Source organism: Vanellus vanellus (assembly GCF_965231255.1).
Source record: "Vanellus vanellus genome assembly, chromosome: Z".
In the NCBI taxonomy this organism is placed as follows: Eukaryota; Metazoa; Chordata; class Aves; order Charadriiformes; family Charadriidae; genus Vanellus; species Vanellus vanellus.
In genome coordinates this window covers 19,892,537-19,916,304 of record NC_138908.1, presented here as the reverse complement: position 1 = coordinate 19,916,304, position 23,768 = coordinate 19,892,537, and the positions used below count along the sequence as shown (strand labels likewise).

Below are 23,768 nucleotides of genomic sequence, written 5' to 3'. Positions count from 1 at the left end.
TTCAAAAGGTGCAGTCACAGGAGAGGCATGAAGTGGCCTCTTGACTACCAAGCACTTCTCTAACAGACAGCAATGGAGATCTCCAAGGTTCTTAGCTTCTTTGGTTTTAATCAACACCAAACTCTCTTCCCCTTAGTCTCTGTTGGATATGGCCTGATCCTTGTTTTAAAGGCTGTTCAGAGCAGATAATGGACCTGTTAACAACACCCAGATTCTGGCCTAAAAGTTTTATTTTGAAGTACAAATCTCTCCTCTCTTTCTATTGAAAAAGGCTGGAAAGGGATGAATAACAGCTCCCTAAAAATGCCTACGATTTGTCATGTGGCAAATTTCTTTGCCCAAGGAAACCAGAAATTCAAAAAGAGTGAACGTCACTACGTTTTCATTAGAGGACTTTTATAAATAAAACCTCAAAATAAATTGGAACATACATAAGCATTTGATCCCCAGATGGTTGTTTTGTCTATTTAACACTGCCTAATGAAATACGTGCATATTTTGTTTGTTGTAAAAGAATAATAAAAAGCAAAGGAGGAGAATGCCTGGTTGGTTTTTTTTTTATTGCTACAGCATAAAAAAGGATTTTCTTCCTGTTTCTTTTACTGTTGGCTCTACTGCAGCATTTGCTTAGCTTGTTCGTATGAACACAGCAAAATCTTTCAGGGTGGATACCTACACTGGAATTTCTTTGTAATTATTCTTTGCACAGTGTCTCTTAATGATTTGAAGTACTCTTTAAAGCACTTCCCTTCAGCACCATCAGGTTTGTTAAGACACACCACAATTCTACTGAAAACAGGGAAAAAATTATTTCCAGTGCTGTCACTGGACACTGGATGTCACTGGACACTGGATGTCACTGGATGGCAATTTTCCATCATAGAACTACAGATGTCCATGAGTATAGTTGACTGTTTTCTAACTATTTCATAGTATAAAGGGAAAATTGCTTCGGAAAAGCCACTCAGGAGAGGATGCCTGGGAACACATCAGGCAGACACTTTTGAGCAAGTGAGACATCCAAGTGACTTTTAGGTGAGAACAGTCAGCACTTTGCACACAGCACTGCTTGTATGTTGCTTAAAAGCAATGCATTTACATTCCTTTCTTGCAAATGGATTCCCAGGAAAAATAAGGCATCCAGAAATTATAGGCTACAGATTTTGAGCATACTTCTTTCTCCCATTAAGATTTTATGAAGTTAAACTACAATTGTGAACTGTAACATCATCTATAAGGGGTATTCTCATTATAAAGTGTTTCAGAAAGTAATTAATACAAATGCAGCAGCCTCAGCCACTGTTTTGAGGTGTAAATCTTCACTCTAAAATAAAGTTATTGTCTGCTCTAGGAGAGCTGTCAGGTATCATGCTCCAGGAAACAAAAGAACTTGGCTGATTTATTTACCTGGTCCTGCCCAGATAAACAAAGGACCTGGAGCGACACAGATGTAACCAGCATCTTATTGTGCACTGCCAAGTGAGACCTTGAGCAAGATCAGCCCCTGACACTAGCCGCGAACAGTGAGCAGAGCAGCAAGCGAGGGCTCTGCAGAACACGGTACCCAAGAGAGTTAGCAGTACTTGTAATGGATTTACCCAATGGCATCATACGCACATTTCCCTCTGAAAAACAGCAAAAGGCTCGCCAACAGCCTGTTTTTCACATGCAGTCTCTCAGTGCGGCTCTTCTTTTCTGCGCAGGTCTTCCTGCCGTTACTGGTAAAGCAGGCACCAGTTGTTAGGGCACCAGCGCTGCTGCCACTTTGCCAGCGTCAGGGCAATGGATATGGTAGTGGTTATTGCTGAGAGGTGGGAGTACGTTCAGCAGCAGCTGGTTTTGAAGATGCAACTCTCCTGTCCTCTTTTCCTCCCAGGCCCTGGCAGTAGCAGCAGCAGCAGCAAGTCTGGTGTTGTGGTTTGGCAACAGCCAGCAACAAAGAACCACACGGCCGCTCAATCGACCCCCTGCAGCCGTGGGGATGAATCGGAAGAAAAAGGCGAAACTCGTGAGCTGAGATAGGGCAGTTTAACAGAACAACAAAAGGGAAGAGAAAACAATAAAAATGACACCGATAAAGGGATATACAGACGCGATTACAGTACTGATGCGCACCGACCAGACCCGAACCGCCGCAGTCCGCCCCAGAGTGGCGACTGTCGTGGTCTGTTCCCCCCCCCCCCCCCCCCCCCCCGGTATCGCCTCTTATGGGCATGGGTCACTTGGGATGGAATACCTGTGTCCCCTGATGCATCCCTGGGGAAATTAACCCCATCCCTGCTGAAACCACGACATCTGGCTTTCTAGACCCCTTTGCCAGTGCACCCTTTTCATGCCAAGAACTCAATGCTTTATCACTGGAACGGCAAAAGTAACTTTTTCCTGTGCTGCTGGGAGAAGCCATGTTTATCTTGTTGGTATCTCCAGGATGCTTTTTTAATGCTTATCTCCAGCAAGGGAAAGACAGAATCCATGTTTGAGCAACAGGAAAGGGAACTGAGGGCTAAGTACAGCACCAGGGTCACTCCCATGATTGCCACTGTCTCATCCCACACTTGCTACACTGTGTTGCTCGGGTAGTGGCAGCTTCTCTTCTCCAACACGGGCACCTTAAGCTGCTGCTGAAGGCTCTTCCTTTTCACTAAACCTGGACTGACCACTTACCCTCAGTAAGTGATCTCTCGTCGTTTCTCCTGTGCTGCCACTGGACGTACAGTGAAATCTGAGGATCCTGTAAAAGAACCTTTTCTTACAGCTCAGAAACCTGGCACCTAGTGAAAACTGGCCTTGCACTGAGCAAAAGGATATTATCTGGTTTCTTAATGGACCAGAAACTTATTTTAGAAGCTGCCACAATTCTAGCAGACATTTTCAAGGAAGCCTAAAGTTCCATCACCTATTCGATTCCTTAACAAACCTGTATGTGCGTATTATTTGATCAATGTTCTCAGATAATAAATGCCATATCATAGACCTCTGGCAGAACTGTTGGTTGTCTTGACAGTGCCATAGAAGCCCTGAGCTGTAAAGACTTCTACAGTTTTCTCTCTTAAGCTGATTCTGCCACAATTGAATCACAGACCCATTAAAAGAGAGCAGCCTGAAAGGGATCTTAGAAGGTCAGCCAAGTTCAGATGCCTGCCCCATGGCATTTCTGATGATTGTTTCTGGCATGGCATTTCTGACAGTTGTTTCTCCCACCTGTTCTTAAAATCCTCCAATTACAACTCTCTCACATCTTTCCCCAGGCTATTGATTCTAGTGCTATCATTACTTGTGGAAAGTTTTGCTAACACATAACCTCCACCCCCTTTGCTACAATCCTATATTCACTGCTTCTTGCTTTACCTATAGTAGACCATGTGCAGAGCAAAAAGGAGAAGCATTTATTCCCATCCTCCTTTTCAGTTGTGTACTGGAAGACAGTTGTCTTTGTCACTTGTCTTTTTTTTTTTTTTTTGGTAAGTAACTCCTTTTCAGTGTTACGGCTTTGCGCTTGTGCACTTTCATGTTTCATTGTTTACTATATTTCTAGTTTTGCTGTCCATATCCACAGCTGAGAAGAAAAATGTAAAGGTTCTCTTAGAATCACAGAATTGTAGCATGGTTTGGGTTGGAAGGGACCTTTAAAGGTCACCTAGTCCAACCCCCCTGCAGTGAGCAGGGACATCTTCAACTAGATCAGGTTGCTCAGAGACCTGTCCAACCTCACCTGGAATGTTTCCAGGGATGGGGCACCTACTACCTCTCTGGGCAACCTCTTCTTCTGCTGCATGTCCATACATGCATACACAGACACATATGTGTACGGCCGTGTCACAGACTTTTGCATTGCAAAACCCCTGAGTTGGACCCTATTCTGCAGTTTTTCAAGGTTCTACAGATATCTGTACACCACCTACATGTAAGTTTATTTTCATGTCTGTACAGGAGGGAGGGTGAACTCTTTTCAAGCCTCTTCCCTTCCAGACCCACATGATTTTATTTTGTCTTTTCTTGGAGCAGTATTGCTGACTGACAAAAGAGATACGTAAAAGCTAGCTCTGTGTTCTAACAGCCTCAGGATTTCTTATCAGTTTCCCAAATATACCCAGAATAATTATTTTCCTTCCTCCTGTACACTGCTTGCCAGTAAGCACATTGGCAAAACACCTAGCAGCTAGAGTGGGAAAGGAAGTGGCTGTGCAGACGTCAAAGACAAAGAGTAATGTTTTCTCAGGAAACAGATGGCTTGAGCTAGTATTTATAGCTGTCCATATATGTTAGATAAAAAACAGCCCACATTACAAAATCTGGAGTATCCAGAAAACTGATGATGCATTATTAAATGCGTGTAAAAAGGAGAGATGGTGGAAGCTGTGTATGTAGCACCCCTTCTTTATGTGGAAGAGGTCGTGTGGCTTATTAAGAACCTACCTGATTTCTCCTGGCTGCAGACTCCAATACTTGGGTCAAAGTTACATAGTCACTAGTCAATATAATGAAGAAAAGAGGGGCACAAATAGTGGGCAGTATGTCTGGTGTATGCAAGAAGGTGATATGGCAGTGATATGCAGAGGCAGAGGATGAACTGCAGGTTATCCAGTGCTTGGGCTTTTTCAGTTGGGCAATTTATACTCAGCATAGTTCTGTGTTTGACGGACATTTTTGTTACAGGTCGTGTGCTATACTTACTTCTCACGCACAACTGTGTGCTTACTTGCAATCTCAATATGCATTTAGAAAGAGAGAAACAAGGTTATACAAAAGCTAATTATGTAACAGGCTATACTTGTGTACAGTTGATGTACAGTTAGAAAGATGTTTCTGATCTTACAATAGGAAATGCAATATAATTTGAGAAATTATTCCTATTATGTCATGGAGAAACCATTTCATGAGAGACAATTTAGCCTTGCAGTTTGATGCTACAAACACACAGACTACATTTTTCACAGACCTTTCTGTCAAATTTTCATTAAGTAGTTTTTAAAAGGCTAGGAAATATTTCAAGGGTACTAGGAGCTGAATCTTAGTCTACAAAGCAGACAAAAGTTGTCTCACCATGAGATCCATTCACTAATCCATTAATTCATAGCTAGCACATGATGTGCTGACATTTTTACTTTACTCTTGACTGTGTTGCATGGCCATATTCTGACATTGCTGTAATGGTAGGTGATGAAACATGCAACAAATCAGCTCTCAGAGAACATGTTTCTGAGACAGTTACCATTTTGTTATAAATAAGTGGATGTTGAAGTATTTTTTTACTGTTACGCTGTCAATTGTATTTTGTTATACCATTGATCTTATGTCAGCTTGATGTTACGAAAAGGTTTCTGAATGACAGCTACAGTGAAATGAATATTAAATCAAACTGCTTGTCTCACTTGTCTCCTTCATCTCCTTCATACACCAACCATGCTGACTATTATTTTATTCATTAGTAACCTCGTGAACCAATGTATTTCCCTTCTAATATGGAGACTGAAAGACAAATAAATAAAATGTTACTAAAATGCTGCTCTACTAGTGCAGGACAAAGCGTATCCCACCATCCTGCTGATGAAATACAGTACCATACTTGCAGTCTTGATACTGCACGTATCCATACGCTGCCCATCTCAAATGCCTGAAACAAACAAATGAATCAGCCAACCATGAAAAAGCAAGGCTCCTAGCAAATGATTTTCATTCTTCAGAAAAAGAGCCAGAGATTATATGAAATTGGGAATTCGCTCCTGCTCTCCAACACCCTGATGATCACCTTCGGTACAGAACTACAGGACAAACACAGAGAAGTCTTATTCTGACATCTCTGGGGGTGACAGAACATGAAAAGCCATTCTTTGCATCTGTGGTGTCTACAGATACAGTTTTACTAGGACACACATTGGTTCACTAGGCAAATTATTTCACTACCTTCTTTTGATCAGAAACTTGAGTGGAGGACGGGGAGGACCTTTTCTGCCAAGGGTTGTAATCAAAAGGGGGTTTTGCTCCTGTTAAAAGCTTTGGCTAACTGATACTTTCAGAAGACGCTTGCTGGAAAATCCCTGATCAGCTCTTCCGCCTCTGGGAAATGCTTATGCTTTGCTGACAGAAGCCTGACTTAGACTCATGCCAGGAGGGATGTGCCTGGAGGATTATAAACCAAACACAAGAAGTTATGGCACCTGGATTCTATAGCTACGAAGGATACAAATATGCAGAGCACACGCTTCAGCCAGCTGAAGATCACAGAATCAGCATTTCTCTAATAGGCATGACATCAGACTGTACCACATGTAGGCTTTGGGGCCCTAGGTAGGAAAGAAACTACAAATTAGGAACAATAAAATCAGCATTTTATACAACATGAGTTCACCTTCTCTAGAGATAAAACCCTCCAGACACTACTTTTCATGCTTACCTCAATTTGGCCTCTCTTTTGCACTAGCTAGCCGTGAAACAGCTTTTTGCCCCAAGGTGCTCAGGAACTGTGGATAGCCATATGAACTGCACGTGTAGCCCTCACTCGAAACTCCCAGCCCTCCCCAGCTGTATTCAGTTATCCAGTTATCTGGGATGGGACTCTTTGACACAACATCAATTACCTAACAGATATCTTTAACCACAGATCCTGCACATCCTCTGGCATCCCAATCCTGTCTCATTTAGTAATCTCTATTGCCCTACAAGACTTGCATAATTTGACCCACCATGTGCTATATGAGAATATACTCTGTAGAAATTGCTACCCTGCAGAGAGCAGGTGACTTTTAAATCTTCAGTCTCCAGAATAGGCAATTTCTTTCTTCCAGGATTTGACAATACTTACACCTTGGTCTGTTTCAAATCCTTTAACAGAAGTTCAGTTTTATCTTCATAGCTTCAGCTAGATACTACAGATAGCTATGGCAGACTTTACACATCTCCAGCCAGACAAGATCACTCAGCAGGATTGCTGCTCCTGCCATTCACATGACCATAGTCAACACTCTTCACGCTCTCAAAAATGCAAATTGCCAATTTGTTTTAAGCCCATCTACCAGACACAGGATCTCGCCTTCTTATGCTCTCTTTCAGCACTCTGGCAATTGCAGCACATGTGTCTCTTCTCACTTTGCATTCAGATTTTTCATACACACACAGATGACAGGAGGCCCAGTTAGAGGTATTGCTGTTCCCGGCTGACAGATATTTTTGGAGGTTTAGTTGTTTCTTTAAACAACACAGCTCAGGTCAGCTAGAGTGCTAGGTTTATTACTTTAGCTCAAAAATCAAAGTGTTGCCAAGTCACAGATAAGAACTGTGGAAAGAAACTCAGAATTTCATTTCTGTAAGTGCACGCTTTTATTATTTCTATTTGTGGGCTTTTTTGCTGATCTCTCAATTGGCTCCATTTTATCCAGTAGTACTCTGTGCTCATCCAAAGCCTATAAGCAGGGTCCCCGGGGCATTCAGTCATCTTGGTCCATGGCGTCTGTATGGCCAAACATGACATCACTCTGAAAAGTGACCCAAAGAAATACATTTATCTCAGTTAAAGGCATCCAAACGCTAAGTAACTATTCCAAGAGCTCTACTACCTCAACTTCCCCTGTGGTAAGTAGGAATGGACTGGCGCTCCTGTAAATGAGGTATCTGTAATAGCTAGGATGAATCACATGCAGCAAGTCCCTCTCTCTTCTCACAGACCAGAAAGGAGGCCCAATAGTCAAGATGAACAAAGCAAAAAACAGGCAGAGAAACTGCATAGAAAGCAACTCCATTGTACTTAGTCAAAATCCTCGAGTGTCCACGTTATTTACTCACTAGTTCTGCAATTGCCAGAATTTAATTTGCATAATCTCGTATTTTTTTATGTCCCTGCCCACTGCAGGGAGGTTGGAACTAGATGATCTTTAGAGTTCCCTTCCAACCCAAACCACTCTATGATTCTATGATTTTCTTTGTCATAAAAAATTTCTTTGGCAAACTTCCTATGACTTTCCTGTGTTCTATTAGAACAGTAACTAAAATAAATCCTCATGTATTTAGATCTTCCTCATCAAACTGTAGCAGTCTTCAAATGGAAATAGATCAATATAATAAAAATAAAGCAAATATATATGCATATTTGATATAAATAAATGTATTGAGTTAAGCTTGCCTAGTAGTCTGCTTTTGGATGTTGTGCTGTATGACACATATGTAGAATGTACACATACTTTACCAGAAATGAAGTGAATTCAGTAAGAGATTGCATTTTCTCTGAAAGGTTCAAAGAACATCCAATAAAAGGATCATGACAGCTTTGAAAGAATATGGACTAGGTCTTAGAAGATTACTCAGTAATCTGAACAGAGCTGAGCACATTGCCAGTGTTTGGTAAGTATAAATAGTAATTTAAAATTACATTTGTGCTTTCTTTTTATTTCTACATATTTTAACACTGAAAAGGGACCACTAAACATTCAAGCAATTATTGACTCAACTGACATACTGAAGTGAAATCTTGGTAATAGACATTGTCCCATTATGAACACCAAAAAGACCAATAAAACACTTAAAGCTCAAAAGACGAAACAGCGAAGTATGAGAAGTATCTGCACTCAGTGTGTCTTATTAACACCATCTTTATTTCCTTTTTACAAAAACCAGAAATAACAACAGACAAAACATACTCCAAAAAATCAATGCTTTTGCCTTGGTCTCGCTGAGGAGCTGAGCAGGCAGAGTCCTGGCTGAAACTTTGACAGTATATGCCATTGACAAAGGGAAATAAAGATATATGACACTATATCCATGCAAGACACAAAGTACAAAATGTGTTCTGTGGCCCAACAAACGTTTTGGAGGTTGCCTGTGTCATAACAATTTTCGAATTGTTACTTTTGCTCACCCATGCCTTTACACAGCACAGCTGACAAAATAGTTACATATACACATATATCATAAAAAAGTTTGTATATGGTCTAACTGCTACAAATTAAGGCATCCTAACAGCTGCCGCTTTGCTGGTGAGGGATATGTCTCATATTAGTGATTCAAAAGGATATACTTCAGGTATTTCAAAGTGAGACATCATGAGATGTGGTTTAGAGGAAGAATTCCTGCAGCTCTGGCTCTTCAGTACTCTTTTGACTGACGGATTTCCGGCTTTTCCTAGTGATGTCATCATGCCTGGAGAGAAAAAGAAGAAAATTACTCCTGGTAACACTAACAACACAGCGGGATTTGCCTTGAGTTTGTTTACCCTGTTTTATTCCATCTGCAAGTATTGAACTCTGAATTAATCTTTGTCTCTGGGCTTACTTTTCTAGACACGTCCCACACAAAATAATTTTTAATACTGTCAATGCTTACTGACTTTCTTATAGCTTCTATTCTGAAACCCAAACTGGAAAACAATGGGACAATAAGGAGCTTTTAAAGTCACAGTATTAATTAGTACACTGTCATAATGTTCTGGTAGTAATGCACAGAATGTCCAAAAATTCCTTGTCCTTTAGGGAAGAGTACCATAGTGATAAAAATATCCACTACAACAAACATAAGAAATATCCTGTTCATTTCTGACTCTATTTGTAAGAGGATCAACTAGTCCCTGTTAATAATCACCAGAGAGAAACAAACACTTTCAGAAGGTGATTCATTGGACTTACTTTATGTGCCCACTTAAGTAGAGGATGGTGGTAAAGGCCATAGGAAAAACAGCAAGCAGGGATTCTCCTTCTGACATGGGGCCCGTATCTCTTTTAACATTGTAATTCAGGTAAAATCTCTATTCAAACCATTAAGGTTTTATTAGACAGGCAGATAAGGATAGTTTCTCTATAGTGTGTCTTCATTTCCACACTAGATGAACTTAAATTAAAAAAATACCCTAAAAATCTATCTGTTGTGTATGAGACTCAAATAACAGCATGCCAATTAAAGTAGAAAAATTAAACAGTAAACATTTGTAACACTCAGTTTCTTCACTTCCTTTCGTATGCCCTTGTTCTGAATTGCCAGAATGTTCCCCCCTCTCTTCAATTAACGCTCCAGCTGAAGGATTTTTGATTAACCATCCAGACCACAGCAACTTGCAAACAGGTTAAAAGGCTCATATTTTAGTTACTGCTGCCGAACAGTAAAACTCCTACAACACAATCATGACTAGCTGGTTTGCTGCTGCAGAGGACAGGTGCTAGGGGTAGGTTTAACGACTGCATTAGCTTAGACTTGCACTGCTGAGAGACCCTGTGGGTGAGTCCCCCGTGTGGAGGCTCACTGGGCACTCCAAAGACCCCATTGTGCAGCTCTGGAGTTGCATTCTGACCTCGAAGAGGACCATTTTTAGCTAATGCAGATGTCTCTAAGTGACAATGCTGAACAGACATACCTTTCACAACGGTGCCTGCTGACCTCAACAAAACGTATTAACAATATTTCTAATTACTAACCAAATTTCTAATATCTTCTGGTGCCTGTGTCACCACAGAAATACTAAACATCCCCTCCCGCAACAGGCACAGATGCACGATCATAACGGGTCACAACAGAGCAAGCATAAATTGTCTGGGACGAGGCCTAAATTACTTTCGTATTGATTTCATGCTGTACTAGTTTGAATCGTAACTATTTTATTAGACATACAGATAAGCATCCTTTTTCTAGAGTACATATTTGAAATTGTAATTTATCTAGCACTACGCATGGCAGTGGGGTATCTGTTAGGTTAGATGCACTTACTATTTTAGAAGCATGCCCAGTTTACTACCTGACAGGAACCTGATGGTAGATTCTGCTGATTGCCCCTGACGTATGAAGCAATTTTTGCTGTTGATAGCTGTGGTGAATACAGGGGTTTGTATTGATATGGTGGGTTAACGCTTACTTTAATGTACCGCAGATCTCAGATGATTTACAGTGTGGGAAAGAACCCTTCATTGGCATACATGTAAGATGGAAAAAAACTCCAAGCATTTGCTTGGAGTTGTAATATGCAAGAAACTAGCCAATCCTTCCAAAAGGAAAAAAAAAAAAACGTCCTGCACATCCGAAATTTACTCTAGGGCCTTAAGAAAAATAGGGTGTATCAAATTTTGAAAGGACACTAGAAAATTGAATACAATCCTTGACTATTAAGCTGTGACCAATTTGAAAAAAGTAAACTACAAAGCCTTGATATATTTGGGTATTTTGAATGAAAAAAATAAAACAAATGAAATAAACAGAAGTTGAAGAAAAGAAGCTGCAAACTGGTGCACAGGAATGTCATCTGACCGAAGGCAGATTTTCTATAATTACTTCAGATTTCAGAAGATGCTAATAAAATCCCCTATATCAGGGTCTAGAGTTCAAATGGGTTTGGGACTGTGTCCAGAAATATGCCCACCCCCCCCCCCAATATAATAATCTACAAAGGTTTAAAACACCAAAGACTGTGCTGTTTTCCAGAAAGGTTATTTTCAAAATAGCTCTGAAGCGATAATTACACAGTGTCTCCAGACCATCCAGGGAAAATTCAGACAGTGTCCAGGGGCTTGTAGTGCACGTGATGGTGATGTTCTTCTGTTATTTAAATTTCACAGGCTACAAGGCAGCATGCAACGAACTAATGACGGCCACCCATTTTGCCAAGGCTGGCTTAGAAGCTCTGAGAGCCTTCAGGTCTGCGTTCTGATTTCTGAAAAGCACAACGCGTCTTCCATTCTTACGTGACTTTTGGAAATCTCGTGCCCCAGACTCTGGCACACAATTTGCCCGATTCTGTCCTAATCTGTGGGTACAGATTCCTCAAGCTCCTCAAGCTGTGCCCCTAGTGCATTCTGCTCCTAGTTTCCTACTCTCTGGTTTCCCACGTGCCCACCACCACGGGGACAGCTTCAGGACGTGGCGCCTGGATCAGGAGTGCCTGGAGGGATAGGCAGGAGTTCAGGTCCAACCTTCACCCTCCCAGACGGTGACTCTACAGCGGCAGCCAGACCTTCTCTGTCTCTTGCTGCTTCTGGGGAAATGCCACGCTGCCAGGGATTTCTCACACAAGAGCATTTACACAAGGCAATGTTGAATTACAACAACTGGCTACATCTGGGAGACGGCTCTAACATAAGGATAAGATTAATGGTTTTGTATTACTCCACGGTCTGGACAGGCAGCGGGGTGTTTTGACTGGAGGCTGCCCACTGATGCTCCCTCAAACTGCTGCTGTGCAGTCAGTTTTCTGCACTGGAATTTCCTTCTGTTTTCAGGAGAGAATGAAACCGCTTGGAAACCTTAACAGTTCTGTTTCTCGTTTCACGTACGCTGTGCCAACGACTTCAGAACAAGACTCCCATTTCCATGACGGAAATCGAGTTTTTAAGTATGGGAAGGTCTAATTGACTAGACGTTTAGAAAAGAGTAACTTGACAGTAATTTAGGCTCCCAAACTGAAGAATGACTAATTTATAATTTTCCCAGAAGTATTTTCAAATGTATAATTTTGGTGTGAATAGCAATAATAATTTCCAGGCCTAATGAAAGGATTTACATCTCAGTTTAACAGAAAAAAAAATATCACTACAAGAACTTGTGAGTGTTAAGAGCTGAAGAAAAATGACAGGTAACTTTTACAAAGGACTTGCTTATAAAATAAACACACATTTTGATAAATGTTGTCTTTTCCAACGTGTCTTCGTGGACCTTGAGGGACTGGTCTCTGTCTGCCTGAAAAGTCCTGATGGGACACGTCTAAGCTAAGGAGTTTGAACACAGTCAAAGTTACCACACTTTTAAAAAAAAAATTTAACGTCAAAGTCTGAGGGAGAGCAAGAAAAATGTGTGAAAATAGGAGAGCACTAGACTTAAAATACAGCATTCTGCCTCAAGTTCTCCGTACTCTCCATTTAGAGATGAACTGTGGTCTTTTTGCCTTCCTCATGAGAGGAAATTTAATTTCCATTCTCATCTGGTACTTGACTTTCATTCAACAGAGGCTGAATACTCAGCCAAAGTGCGCTATACTCCCTGGTGGATTTACAATTATGAATACTTTCTATACTTGCTTGGAACTGAAATCCTGTAGCCAGTTCAATGGTGACATCAGCAGAAATCCATCATAAATTTCTGCTTTTCTAGGATTTTATATGTTCATCTGTTCATCTATTTCCCTTCTTGTGCATCAATCAATTCCAGTATTTCAGTTATGAATAATGTTAGCAAACGCATGCAATTTGAGAAAACAAAGCAACAGAGATGCTACGCATCACCATGCATAAGCACGTACCAAGCATAATTACACAGAAGTTCTTCATTCAGCGTGCTAGAGGAAAGACTGGTGTAGCTGAAGTAAGGACCCTAAGAAAGTACAACATCATATCAGTTAAAAACATGCACTGAGCTTACCACATGCATACCAAGGAAATCTATCAAAACATGCAACCAAATAGCCACAATAACATTTTAACAGATTTCTTTTTGAGTTAGTAAATGAGGCTCAATCTGTTACCTCTTTGAGATGTGTGCTGTGGCCCTTTGGGTTGGTAAGAAAACTTATTCTTTCCACAATTTTGATGTTGGCAACAATGACATGCAAATATGGCCTTTTTACAGACAACATGCATTTTACAGTGCAAGCATCTATACCGTTAGAATTCCCTCATCCAACTCTTCAAATTTCTTAGGGAACTGTGAAAACTGCTCATGACCTTGCAATCTATGAGAATGTCTTTGAAGACAGACTGTCTTCTCCTCTGCCATTAAAAAATCTGAATCACTCTTTTGAAAAAAATTGCCATTGTGTTATGAAAATACTTCTATGTTCAATCATCTGTTTGACTAGATGGTGTGTGTCTTTAAAGGCTCACATCAGTAGTTCATGCTGTGATTCTGAGTAAACCTTAATAAATGCAGTCCCACTTCAATTTAGCCTATTAGGTCTCCTTTGAATTTTGAATTTCATTCCACATTTGGCTACAGCCGATATGTGTTATATATATATATACACACACACTGTTCTAGCAGTACCCACTAATATGGAATGCTCACCATTTCCCAGTTCTCTCTTTCCACTGTTTCTTTTCCATACTCATTTTGCCTCCTCTATGCCTAAGATTTTCCTGTGTTTTTCTCCCATTACCTTGTCATACTTTTTACAGTATATAATTCACTATTCCTCCTCCTCCTCTTGGCCTGCTTTATGTTCTTTTTTTCATCCTGAAATTATTCTTTTGCTTCATGTCTTTCCATTCACCCCTTCCCTCCCACCCTGCCTTTCATAGAGGATTAAATCATCTACCATTCCCTCTCACTCAACTTTTTTTTGTGTCTCCAGATACTCGCACTTCTCCTCTCCACAAACACACTGCACTTACAGTATTCCCTACCTCTGTCTCTTTCATTCAACACCCTTTCCTTTCTTTTCAGAGGTACGCTTGTTCAAAGTATTTTCTCCTTTCTTCCGAACAAGAGAGCCAGCTTCCTAACTGAATACACCCCTCTTTCTGTTGGAATCCCAGAAAGGGTACTCTGTTGACTGCAGAGAGGCGATGATCTGGATCCAGTACATTTTGCTACAGACCAACCATATGCTCTGACAGGAGCAGACTGCGTGCTGTCAGGAGATGGTGGGCAAAGAATGCTGGGTACTGACAGCTTCAATACCCAGGGGATGGCTGGAGCTCCTGCAGAAGCAGGAAGGACCATTTCTGCTATTTTTCCTCTTTATATTCTACCACTTATTTTTATCCCGTTGCCTCATCAGTCTTGGCTATAGGACAGGACAGGGCTAGTTTGTCAGTTATTCACTCCGCAGATATCCCATGGATTCAAGCATGACATTCTCATTGTATGAGTTGTCATCCAGAGCAACATCAAACATCGTTTCCAGGTGAAGCACATCCCTGTGGAAAGCTTTCAACACAGAACATGTGAACCATGTGCACTAAGAGGACAGACTCTGTATACGAGCAATACCTGACACTCCTTGGAAAAGCCTTCCAAAATTAAAACAGTGGATGGGCTTTCTACAGGTCAAATACAGTGAAGTATTTGTGTGCATCCTTTTGCTATAGAAGGGCAGGAAGAAGAAGCTGTCAAACTTATTCATTACTTAAAAGAGATAAGAGGAAAAAAAAAGGCCCTTCCTCCTTTCAGTGCACTCACTGGCTTGTTTCTTCCTTTTGTGAGAGCTGCTGGATTTCCCTTGCTGTCTGCTGTCTTCCTTCCTAATGAGGTAAAAGGCAGCGTCGATGAGGTTTTGATCAGGTTTGCTGTTTGACAGTTGTTGTTGTTATTTTGGTTGCCACTCAGCGTCTCCATTATGGACCGAAAGGTTCCAAAAGGCCTTTTCAGCTGATCCCCTGCTGGCTCCCCAGAGCTGGGTGGAGCCCGCCCCAGTCCTTTGCTCCGGTCTTTATCCTTTTCCTCGTTTAGTTCTGACTCTGCCAGCTCCACCTGCACCACAGGCTCCTCAAAAGTTACTCGGAGTTTCAGATTTTGGGAGGTTCTGCGCTTTGAAGATGGAGACTTGAGAGCACTCTTAGGGCTGGTGGCAACCTTCTGAGCAGTAGCACTGTCCGTGCTGGACGGAGGGTTGTCTCCACAAAACTGGCTCTGAGGTACAGTACCAGACTGATACGGGGCTTCATTATCCACGTCGCTGCTCTCTGAAGTAGGGGAAGGACTGTGGCCATCCACAGACTTAGAGACCCTGATACCAAAAGGGAAGCGGCGCCCTGCTGTGGAAGTGTGTTTCTTAATCATCAGGTGCAAACTCTCTGTGCTCTCAACACTCTCCACTATGGGCTGAGGCCTTGGTTTGTCAGTTCTTTTCATAGGGGTGTTCTTGTGGTCCTCACAATTAGCTGAATCTGTGTCAGACTCGCTCAGTGACCTCTGCATTAGTTGCCTCAATCTGGCTAACTTCAGCTCCCTTTTCTCTGGCAAAATCTTCTTCACGTTCTTGGAGGATGCATGAACATCCTGAAATTCCAAAGTCAGCTTTTCCTGCATACAGACATTTTCAGAGATTTCCTTCCCCAACAACTGGCGCAAGATTTTATCTGAGTCCTCATCTTTTATCTTGGCTCGAGCGCGACTAGAAGTTCCCAAGCTGCCAAGAATCTGAATCCCATCTTGGGTGTTCAATTTACTTTTTGGTGGAGACAATTCATCTCCTTCTGATGGTTTCCACTGGGGTTTGCCAGAAGCAGGGGATGATGGTGAGCTTAAAGAAAAAAAGAGGAGGAAATACCACAGCCAAGTTAACGCACATACAAAATATGAAACAGCCATTTCCAGTGTACGTGTTTGTCTCCACTTATTGTTACTTATCTTCTTCATCGCTATTCACATGGAATTCATCACTATGATGCCACAGTGAAGATTATACAGAGAAGGATGTAACCCTCCTTCCACTCCTAATTAGGATTTGAGAGTCCTCACTTTCTCTTACATAGAAAACTCCTTAAAATCAAAACTTAGAATGGTTATTTCAATGCCAAAGATGACTTTCTGAAGAAAACTTCAGAGAAACTAGTGTTTCCTATTTGTGGGAGTTGACATATTTTAAAAGGCGAAAAGAACCCTCAAGGCCAAATGCCTACTATCTAAGTCACATCGTAATACAAAAGTAGCTTATTCGAAATACTGCAGAAGTACCAGCTCTCTGCATAGCAGTGATTTCATAAATCTAGACTTCATCTGGTATTAATAATAGCCATATAAGACCTCATAAAAAATCAGGGCCATTTGCACTCAAAACCTTTTCTGATATGAAATACTGAAAAGCATGAGAAAGGTGACATGAATTTATTTCAGTACTATTAGAATAATAAATTAATTTTGGAACTCCAAATGTTATATAGTGAGGAAACAGCAATCTCAAGTAAGTCGGATTTTTAAAGAACATAAATTACAGAGACCATTTCTTTCTCTGTGACATATGCCAGAGCTTATAATACTGCACATTCTTATTTTAAAGCACTTTTCCTCTAAGCAAGGGTATGGTGACAAAATTAAGGTTATTGTGAGGCAGTGAATTAATAAATTTAATTCCTTTTTTCTTGCAAGCAACTTCTACTTTGATGAGTCCATAGTTCTCATAGTGTAGAAAATGCACGTGCCTCTTTAATTCATTTTGCACTTTTTCTCCTGTGGCAAACCAAAACAGACACTGAAGAACATTCATGTATCTACAGTGACATTCCTAGTAAAAGGGATAGGTTCTCTTAGATCTGCTATGGGCTCCTTGGATGATGATAATATCAACAAGTGAGTTCTAGCTGGAAGGAAAAGTAATAGCCAAATATGAAATAAAAATTTAAATAAGAGTATCGTTTTCAGACTTGCTCGCTTAACCAAAAAGATGTTGAAACTTACCCTTTTACAGGAATAAAGAATGATGAGAGATCGCCTCTCACCCAATCTTATCAGATACTGAAAACCAAACTGTTCTGGTTCTCGCCAGTAGTCAGATGCAAGACCACTTGGAAAGACCAGTCAGCAAAAATCACTCAAACCAAATGAGCTAGAAGACTGCATTTGGTCACATTGTCCCTGTTGAGTTGGCAGACAGACCATGATACTAAAAGAAAGGACAAATCAACCCTTTTCACTGTGGTTTTCTACTTTAGCAGGAGTTTGGAGTTTACAGCCCTTTCCTAGCTGAAGTTCCTTTATGCAAATGTATCTCCAATCCCAATGTCTTTGTTATCTACTTCTATAACAATTTACACTTGTCTGAAACACTGACACATGAAATTCAGGGACATGGAGCACTTGTCCAGAAAAGCTCTTGAGATTCTGTAAGAATGTGAAATAAACAGTCACTGATCCTACGAATTTATTCTTGATGACCCAAAGCTCTGACCATCAATGCCTGCAGGAGCTTTTATGCTGGCTTTAAACTTTAACATATATGTAGCTCCCTAACAACCATTAAACAAGAAGCACTGTATATGTATTCCAGAGAGGAAACTGAATTAGAAGGTAATGATGAATTCAGTCCTATTTGCATGTGAGTCACTTAATTCCTTTCAAAGTCTTCTTCAGATTGCTATCAGAGAGAAGTCATGTGCTTGCTTGACTTCCATGTATCACCCTGGAAGTCTCTGGCAGAAGTCACAGAGATATACTTAGCAGACTCCAGATCCAGTTCTCTGTCTTTACTTCTCTCCTCTTTAATGTTACTCAGTTTGAGTCTATTTCTGGGACTTCTGATAGGACATGTAAACGATACATAAAATTTCTGGAGTTTTGACTTTTTATACAAACTACTGCAGGCAAAAGATTTAATGACCACAAGGAGTCTTATTAATCTTAAAGCAGGTTTTGTTGGTAACTGGCTTTATGAATTACTGCTGGCAGTAATGTATGGTAGACCACCACAAGGTCAAACTTTACAACCTTCCTAGGAGTTTCTAAGATCCTCTGCTATTCATCTAACACAAAATATATTCCATTCCACCGTAAAACTGATTTTCACTCTGTTGGGAAACAGGCACTATTCATTTCTTACTCAAAATTTCCAATATTTATACAACATTAGACACTGTCAAATTCTAGAAGCTCAGCTTCAAGACCACGAGGTAAAAAACCCCCACATCTACTTTACAGAACACATCTGCTATTTAGACAGGTCACAGCTTCTCCCGATAACCAATGTACCATGAAACTGTGCAAATCCAGGCTGGAGTGCAATTCCAGTCACCTTACCTTGGGGACGTGGGTAGTGACTTGCCCTCTGACCGCTGGGCTTCTAAAAGCTGCTGGAGTTGGTTCTGTAATGTTACACGTTCCACTGTCTGCCTGCAAGAAAATGTAAGACTGTTTACTTTGCATTGTAAAACTGTCAGCAATAGTAAGCTACAGGACAACTGACACTATCCCTTCAATTTTGTATTCAAAAAAAAGAAGGCCTCACCACCTACACTTTACATAGTAAATAAAAAGAGAAATTATAAATAATAGCATAAACAGAAAGTTTGTATGTGTCTCTGAATCCCTGAGGACATTTTGTGATCGCTGGACAAGACCAACTGAGACTTGCTTAATTGTCAGAGATTATTTATTGTACTTCATATAAGGACAAGGGTGGGATCATCATCAGCAGTTCAGTGGAACTGAGTGACTCACATAAAATATTAGTCCAGAAGCAAAGATACGGCAGAGCAAACTTAAGGCCACTTGGTTCGTACTTGTTTGTGTAAAGGAAGAGGAAAGGGACAGACAAAGAAGCCACTTCCTACATTTGGTGGATGGCTTTTACTTGGCTGAATGATAGCTCAGACAACCACTCTCTCATTTTCTATCTGCAAATGAACTCAAAAAGGACCCTTTGTCCACTGGGAAGAGCTGGTCCAATCTTCTTCAGCTGCAGGATGGAGCTAAGTATGACCTCCGTGTATCCAGGGGAGTAGGAAAAAAGACATCTGCTTGCTGCCCAACCTTACCAAAGGTCCTACCTGTGCTCTGCACTCACCTCATAGTCAGTAGTGTTGTACTTACTGCAGTCTATTGCTTTCACTGTGGTGGTGTGATCTATACTGCATTGTGAATAACTTTAGAGACCAATGTTTAAAAAATTGTAATAGTAGATATAAATCATTAGTAATTTGAAAATGACAGCCATACTGGAAACTCCATTTACCATAGAACTGTAATCACAATCTCTGTTGTCCTGCACCTTCCATAGGAAGGACTCAGCTGAACAAGATAACCTGCAAACCTTCACGTAGTTCTATGAAAATGAAGGAATAGATCAATTTGCCACAAAATGTTCTTCTCCCTCTCCCTGCTCCCATCCAATTTAGACCTTCAAAATACCTCTTTAGCTTGTTGGCCACTATAGATAACATTCAGTCTTGTCTAGTGACCTGTAAGTTCCAGTGCCTCTAAACATGGCACAGACAGAAACAAGAGACTTACAGCTTTTCTTTACTGTACATATGCTATCTTTCACCTGGAATACAATTGGTATATTTTGTTTTACTCCCTCTCCCTGGTCAAATGACCATGTGAAAATGACTTTTTATCTGCTTCTCCCAGGCTCTGCTTCTTTTGCTGTGGAAGTAATATGTTTTTAGTACTTTTATTCTTATTGGATCTGCAGAACTAATACAGTTCTTTGCCAGTGAGCTGGACTTTTTCCTAGCTTACATGCCATCAGCAGAAGAGTTAGCTGAGTTCCAAATGCAGCCTTTATAACTGGCAATGTCAAAGCCAGAAAGAATCCAGATGAATTTTTAGACTAGGGGTTGTACTTGAGGGCTGGCAGAGAACAAACATTTTACTTTCAACTTATCAGAGTGGATCTGAAAAGTGCTACAGAAAAAAAGGTTGGATCTTGACATACTGCCTTGCCATCACATTTTAGAATACAACCATGCTTTATGTAGACCCTTTCTTCCTTTAATTTTCCATCTTCCTTCCTCTTGCCTACACACTTCCTTAGACTATTTTAAAATTACTCCTACCATCTGTCAACATTGGCTTATATTGTAACTCCCCAGACACTGTCTTTTAAGAGCCAGGGAAATTTTCATTTGAGATTAGATTGTGATGCAATTTTTCTGTTTTATTTGCCTTTTATTCTTCCTTCAACTTCTATTTCTAAATATCTAAATAATGTAGATAACAGCTTCTTATGCTCTTAGCTTTAATGGAAATCTCTGACGCCTCTTCTGTTGAGTTAATGTTCTCATTCCACTTAAACATTTTATTGTGCTAAAAGAATTAAAGTTTCCTTCATTTTCACAGCTTAACTAGTTAGTAAACAGCTCGCAGAAACCCACACATCTTGCCAGCACTATCCCTAAAGATATATAACATACACATATATATCTAAGATAAGACTGAAAACTAGGGATGACAACTTCTTGGAATAGCAATATTGCTATGTATTAAAACCAGACTGATTTAGGAGACAAGATTACTGTAGCTTCACGGGTAAGAGCGTCTACTTACTTTATGATATTTAATTTCAAAATTCTGAGTGTCTTAGCTTAGACAATGTAAGTAAGTAACATGTAAGGACCCTTCTGTGTCTACTTTATTGAGGACCCCAGCTATCTTCTAATGAAAGCAGGCAGCTCGGTAACTGAACAGGGAACAGACGGAGGCACTGGGCTTTACTGAAGTGTCTTTTATAGTATGATGCCTTACTTCTCCATTTTGTTTCAAATAAAACAAGAATGACCACTGTACAAAGCAGAAAATAAAACAGCTTAACAAAGTAAGAAAGAACATCATGAAGTTTATACTGGGTTTCTTACTATACATCTATACTATACATCTTAGTACCACAAAAAAAACCCCAACAAACAAACCAGCAACTTGCACACACCTTACCATACTACTACATTAATTTTTTATTCGACTATTTTTACAGCTATATCTACGAAGTTTCAGGAAAATCATGGATTTTGTTTACAGAACACAGAAAAGCGGTGGCAACAGAGGATATTCAACTACTTTCTCATCTTCATCTTTTGACTGATGGTTTGCTTTGTTCTTTGCCTTGCCAGAGATTTTGGCTTGGTAGTGTATCAAAAAGATCAACAGGTGTCTTATTCATTAATTGCTTTGCACATCCAGGTCCATACATATAGGACAGTGCAACCCTTTGGGAATGCAGATAGGATGGTCTGTCATCAAGCAGCATTGTGAAAGAAGTCTAGGGAAGCATTAATTTTATGTCATTAGCTCTGACTCGGTCTCTTCAGGCCAGGAAAGCCCAAACAATACAAGTCACTACTGCTAATGTCATTAGTGCTAGAAACCATGTATTTGTGCAGGTAGGAATTTCAGATGAAAACAGTGAAGGAATAACTAAGATTGTAAGACCTATGGAGACTTCAGGAAGTAAAATGAAAGCCAATATTTTGTATAGACTGTGAGAAACTTTTGTGATTGTCCTAAGCATTTTGTACAGTTCAGAAAGTCCTACTGGATTGGCCAAACTTCTATAATTAGCAAGAGATGCAAATTTGTTTTGAAGCCAGTAAAAGCAGTTTTTGTGGGCCACTTTCCTTTTTACTTATGGAAAGAATTGCTTGGTTCCTTCCCTCTTTTGGGGAAAAGTCTCAGTTAATCCTCTTGTGAAGATTCAGTGGAACATTTGTAGTTAGCACTTATTTCCTTCTTTCTAATATAAAGGCTTTTCTCTCTGAATGGAGACTTAGACCCAACTCAAAAGGTTTTGCTATATTTGCTGTATTTGTCATCTGAGCTGCATTGGATCAAAGAGCTGAAAGATGTGAAGACTCTGGCAAAATGTGATTTTATTGTTTTGGTTCTGTGCCTTCTTTTCAGAAATGTCTCCAAACAGTGTGATGAATTGGGGTAACTTCTCTGTTCTGTCTTGCCTTGATGACTGGAAGAGCTCATAAAAAGAGAATGAAAGATGGTATTTCCTTCTTTGGTTTAGGATCTTTGAAGATAGGCCTTGCTAGTGTTCTGTCTAAGACAGTTTATGCGCTGCTGTTCTTCTTGCACAATATCAACCATTCCAGTCTTCCTGTGGTTGGGGACACACAGTTTTATCAGAGAGAGGGTCTTATCCCTGGCTAACAAGGCACCCAGAATAAAAGAAGATTGCACGATCATGTCACGTTTACAGCTGAGGGAAGGCTGGCAAGCACATAAGGTCCTTCTGTGTTGCTATTGACCATTCAAGTAATTCATCATGATACAATCATAACTCCTCTGTCTCTAGAACAATATCCATTAAGACCAGCAGAAGTAGGTGGGGAAAATACAGGAAAGCCAGCTCAGCTGTTCAAATTGGAGCTATTCCTATGTAACAGCAGTTTGAAGTGACTCAGAGTGTAAAGTGGGCTTCCATCTGTTGCCATCTGATGATTTCAGGATCTTTGGAGGTGCTGTAGTCAATGAATTCTGCTATGCCAGAGTTAAGGCCCCTCGAGAAGCTGCCCCAGGCATGCACTTCGTACCATCCTTGAATTTTTATGCAGGATGGGGCTGAAAAACAGGGCAAGAGTCTTCTTCCATCAACCCCTCTGGCTCCTGAGCATGGGCCTCTGAACATGATCCATTGCTTCTATGAGAGCCACTCATGGCCTGAGTCCTGCAGCCCAAACAGCCACGGAGTAGTTGTTCTTTCAAGCAGAAAACAGAATATTTCACTGCCTCGGTAAACTGCAACAAGACTTGCACAAGAGACTTAAATCTCTTTGTAGAAGAGGAAGAAAAAGGCTGCTGCTGCACTTAGTAGAGCTAAATCTGAAGCTTAAGAAACCAGGCTGCTGAAGGGAAGCAGATTTAGCCTCCAGCTGAGACAAGCAAAGGAACCCATCAGGAGCCAGATAAGAATCACTTAAATGATTTCCTATGCATGCGGTTTGTGAGATGACAGGGGGGGCAGACTTGGAAAATTGTTAATGCTTTTGTCAGGAAAGTCAGAATTAGGCTATGACCATGGGGGTAAACAGCCTGCTGTCTGACATAACAAGTCTTTCTTTTCCGTATGAGAGGGAACACTTATATCAAGCACTGGGTGAGCACTGAAGAGAACTGAAACTTGGAGAATCCGTGGTTGCCATTTCTACCTCCTGGTGTGTGTGGTTTATTTTTGCTGAGTTATGGGCAAAATAAATTTAATCATATATTGAGATGAGTCAGTGCTATTGCAGGCTACTCAGAAAAAACCCTATGTTCTGTTTTTTTCCTTTATATCAGCTGATTTGTATATTTTAGTATTTCTCTACAAATGAACCAACTACAAAACATCTGGTACTTTGAAATGTCCAGTGAACAGCGTCAGGACTGTAAAATTATGAAAACTGTAAAAAATATAATAATCCTTAGTTCACTGTTTGTATTTATGGGAGTAT

The 23,768-nt window shown here is 40.5% G+C and overlaps 1 protein-coding gene across 1 annotated transcript in view; it reads right to left on the bottom strand.

Annotated features, from left to right (window-relative positions):
• Nucleotides 1-8,596: 8,596 nt before the first annotated feature.
• Nucleotides 8,597-23,768, bottom strand: part of SNCAIP (synuclein alpha interacting protein) — a 94,923-nt gene continuing 79,751 nt past the window's right edge. Inside the window, exons 9-12 of the mRNA XM_082497269.1 lie at nucleotides 18,631-18,723; nucleotides 15,079-16,141; nucleotides 13,202-13,272; nucleotides 8,597-9,129 (exon numbers count right to left, since the gene is read on the bottom strand). Of these exons, the coding sequence (XP_082353395.1) occupies nucleotides 9,045-9,129; nucleotides 13,202-13,272; nucleotides 15,079-16,141; nucleotides 18,631-18,723 (1,312 nt within the window). The 3' untranslated portion in view covers nucleotides 8,597-9,044. The remainder of the gene's footprint in view (nucleotides 9,130-13,201; nucleotides 13,273-15,078; nucleotides 16,142-18,630; nucleotides 18,724-23,768) is intronic.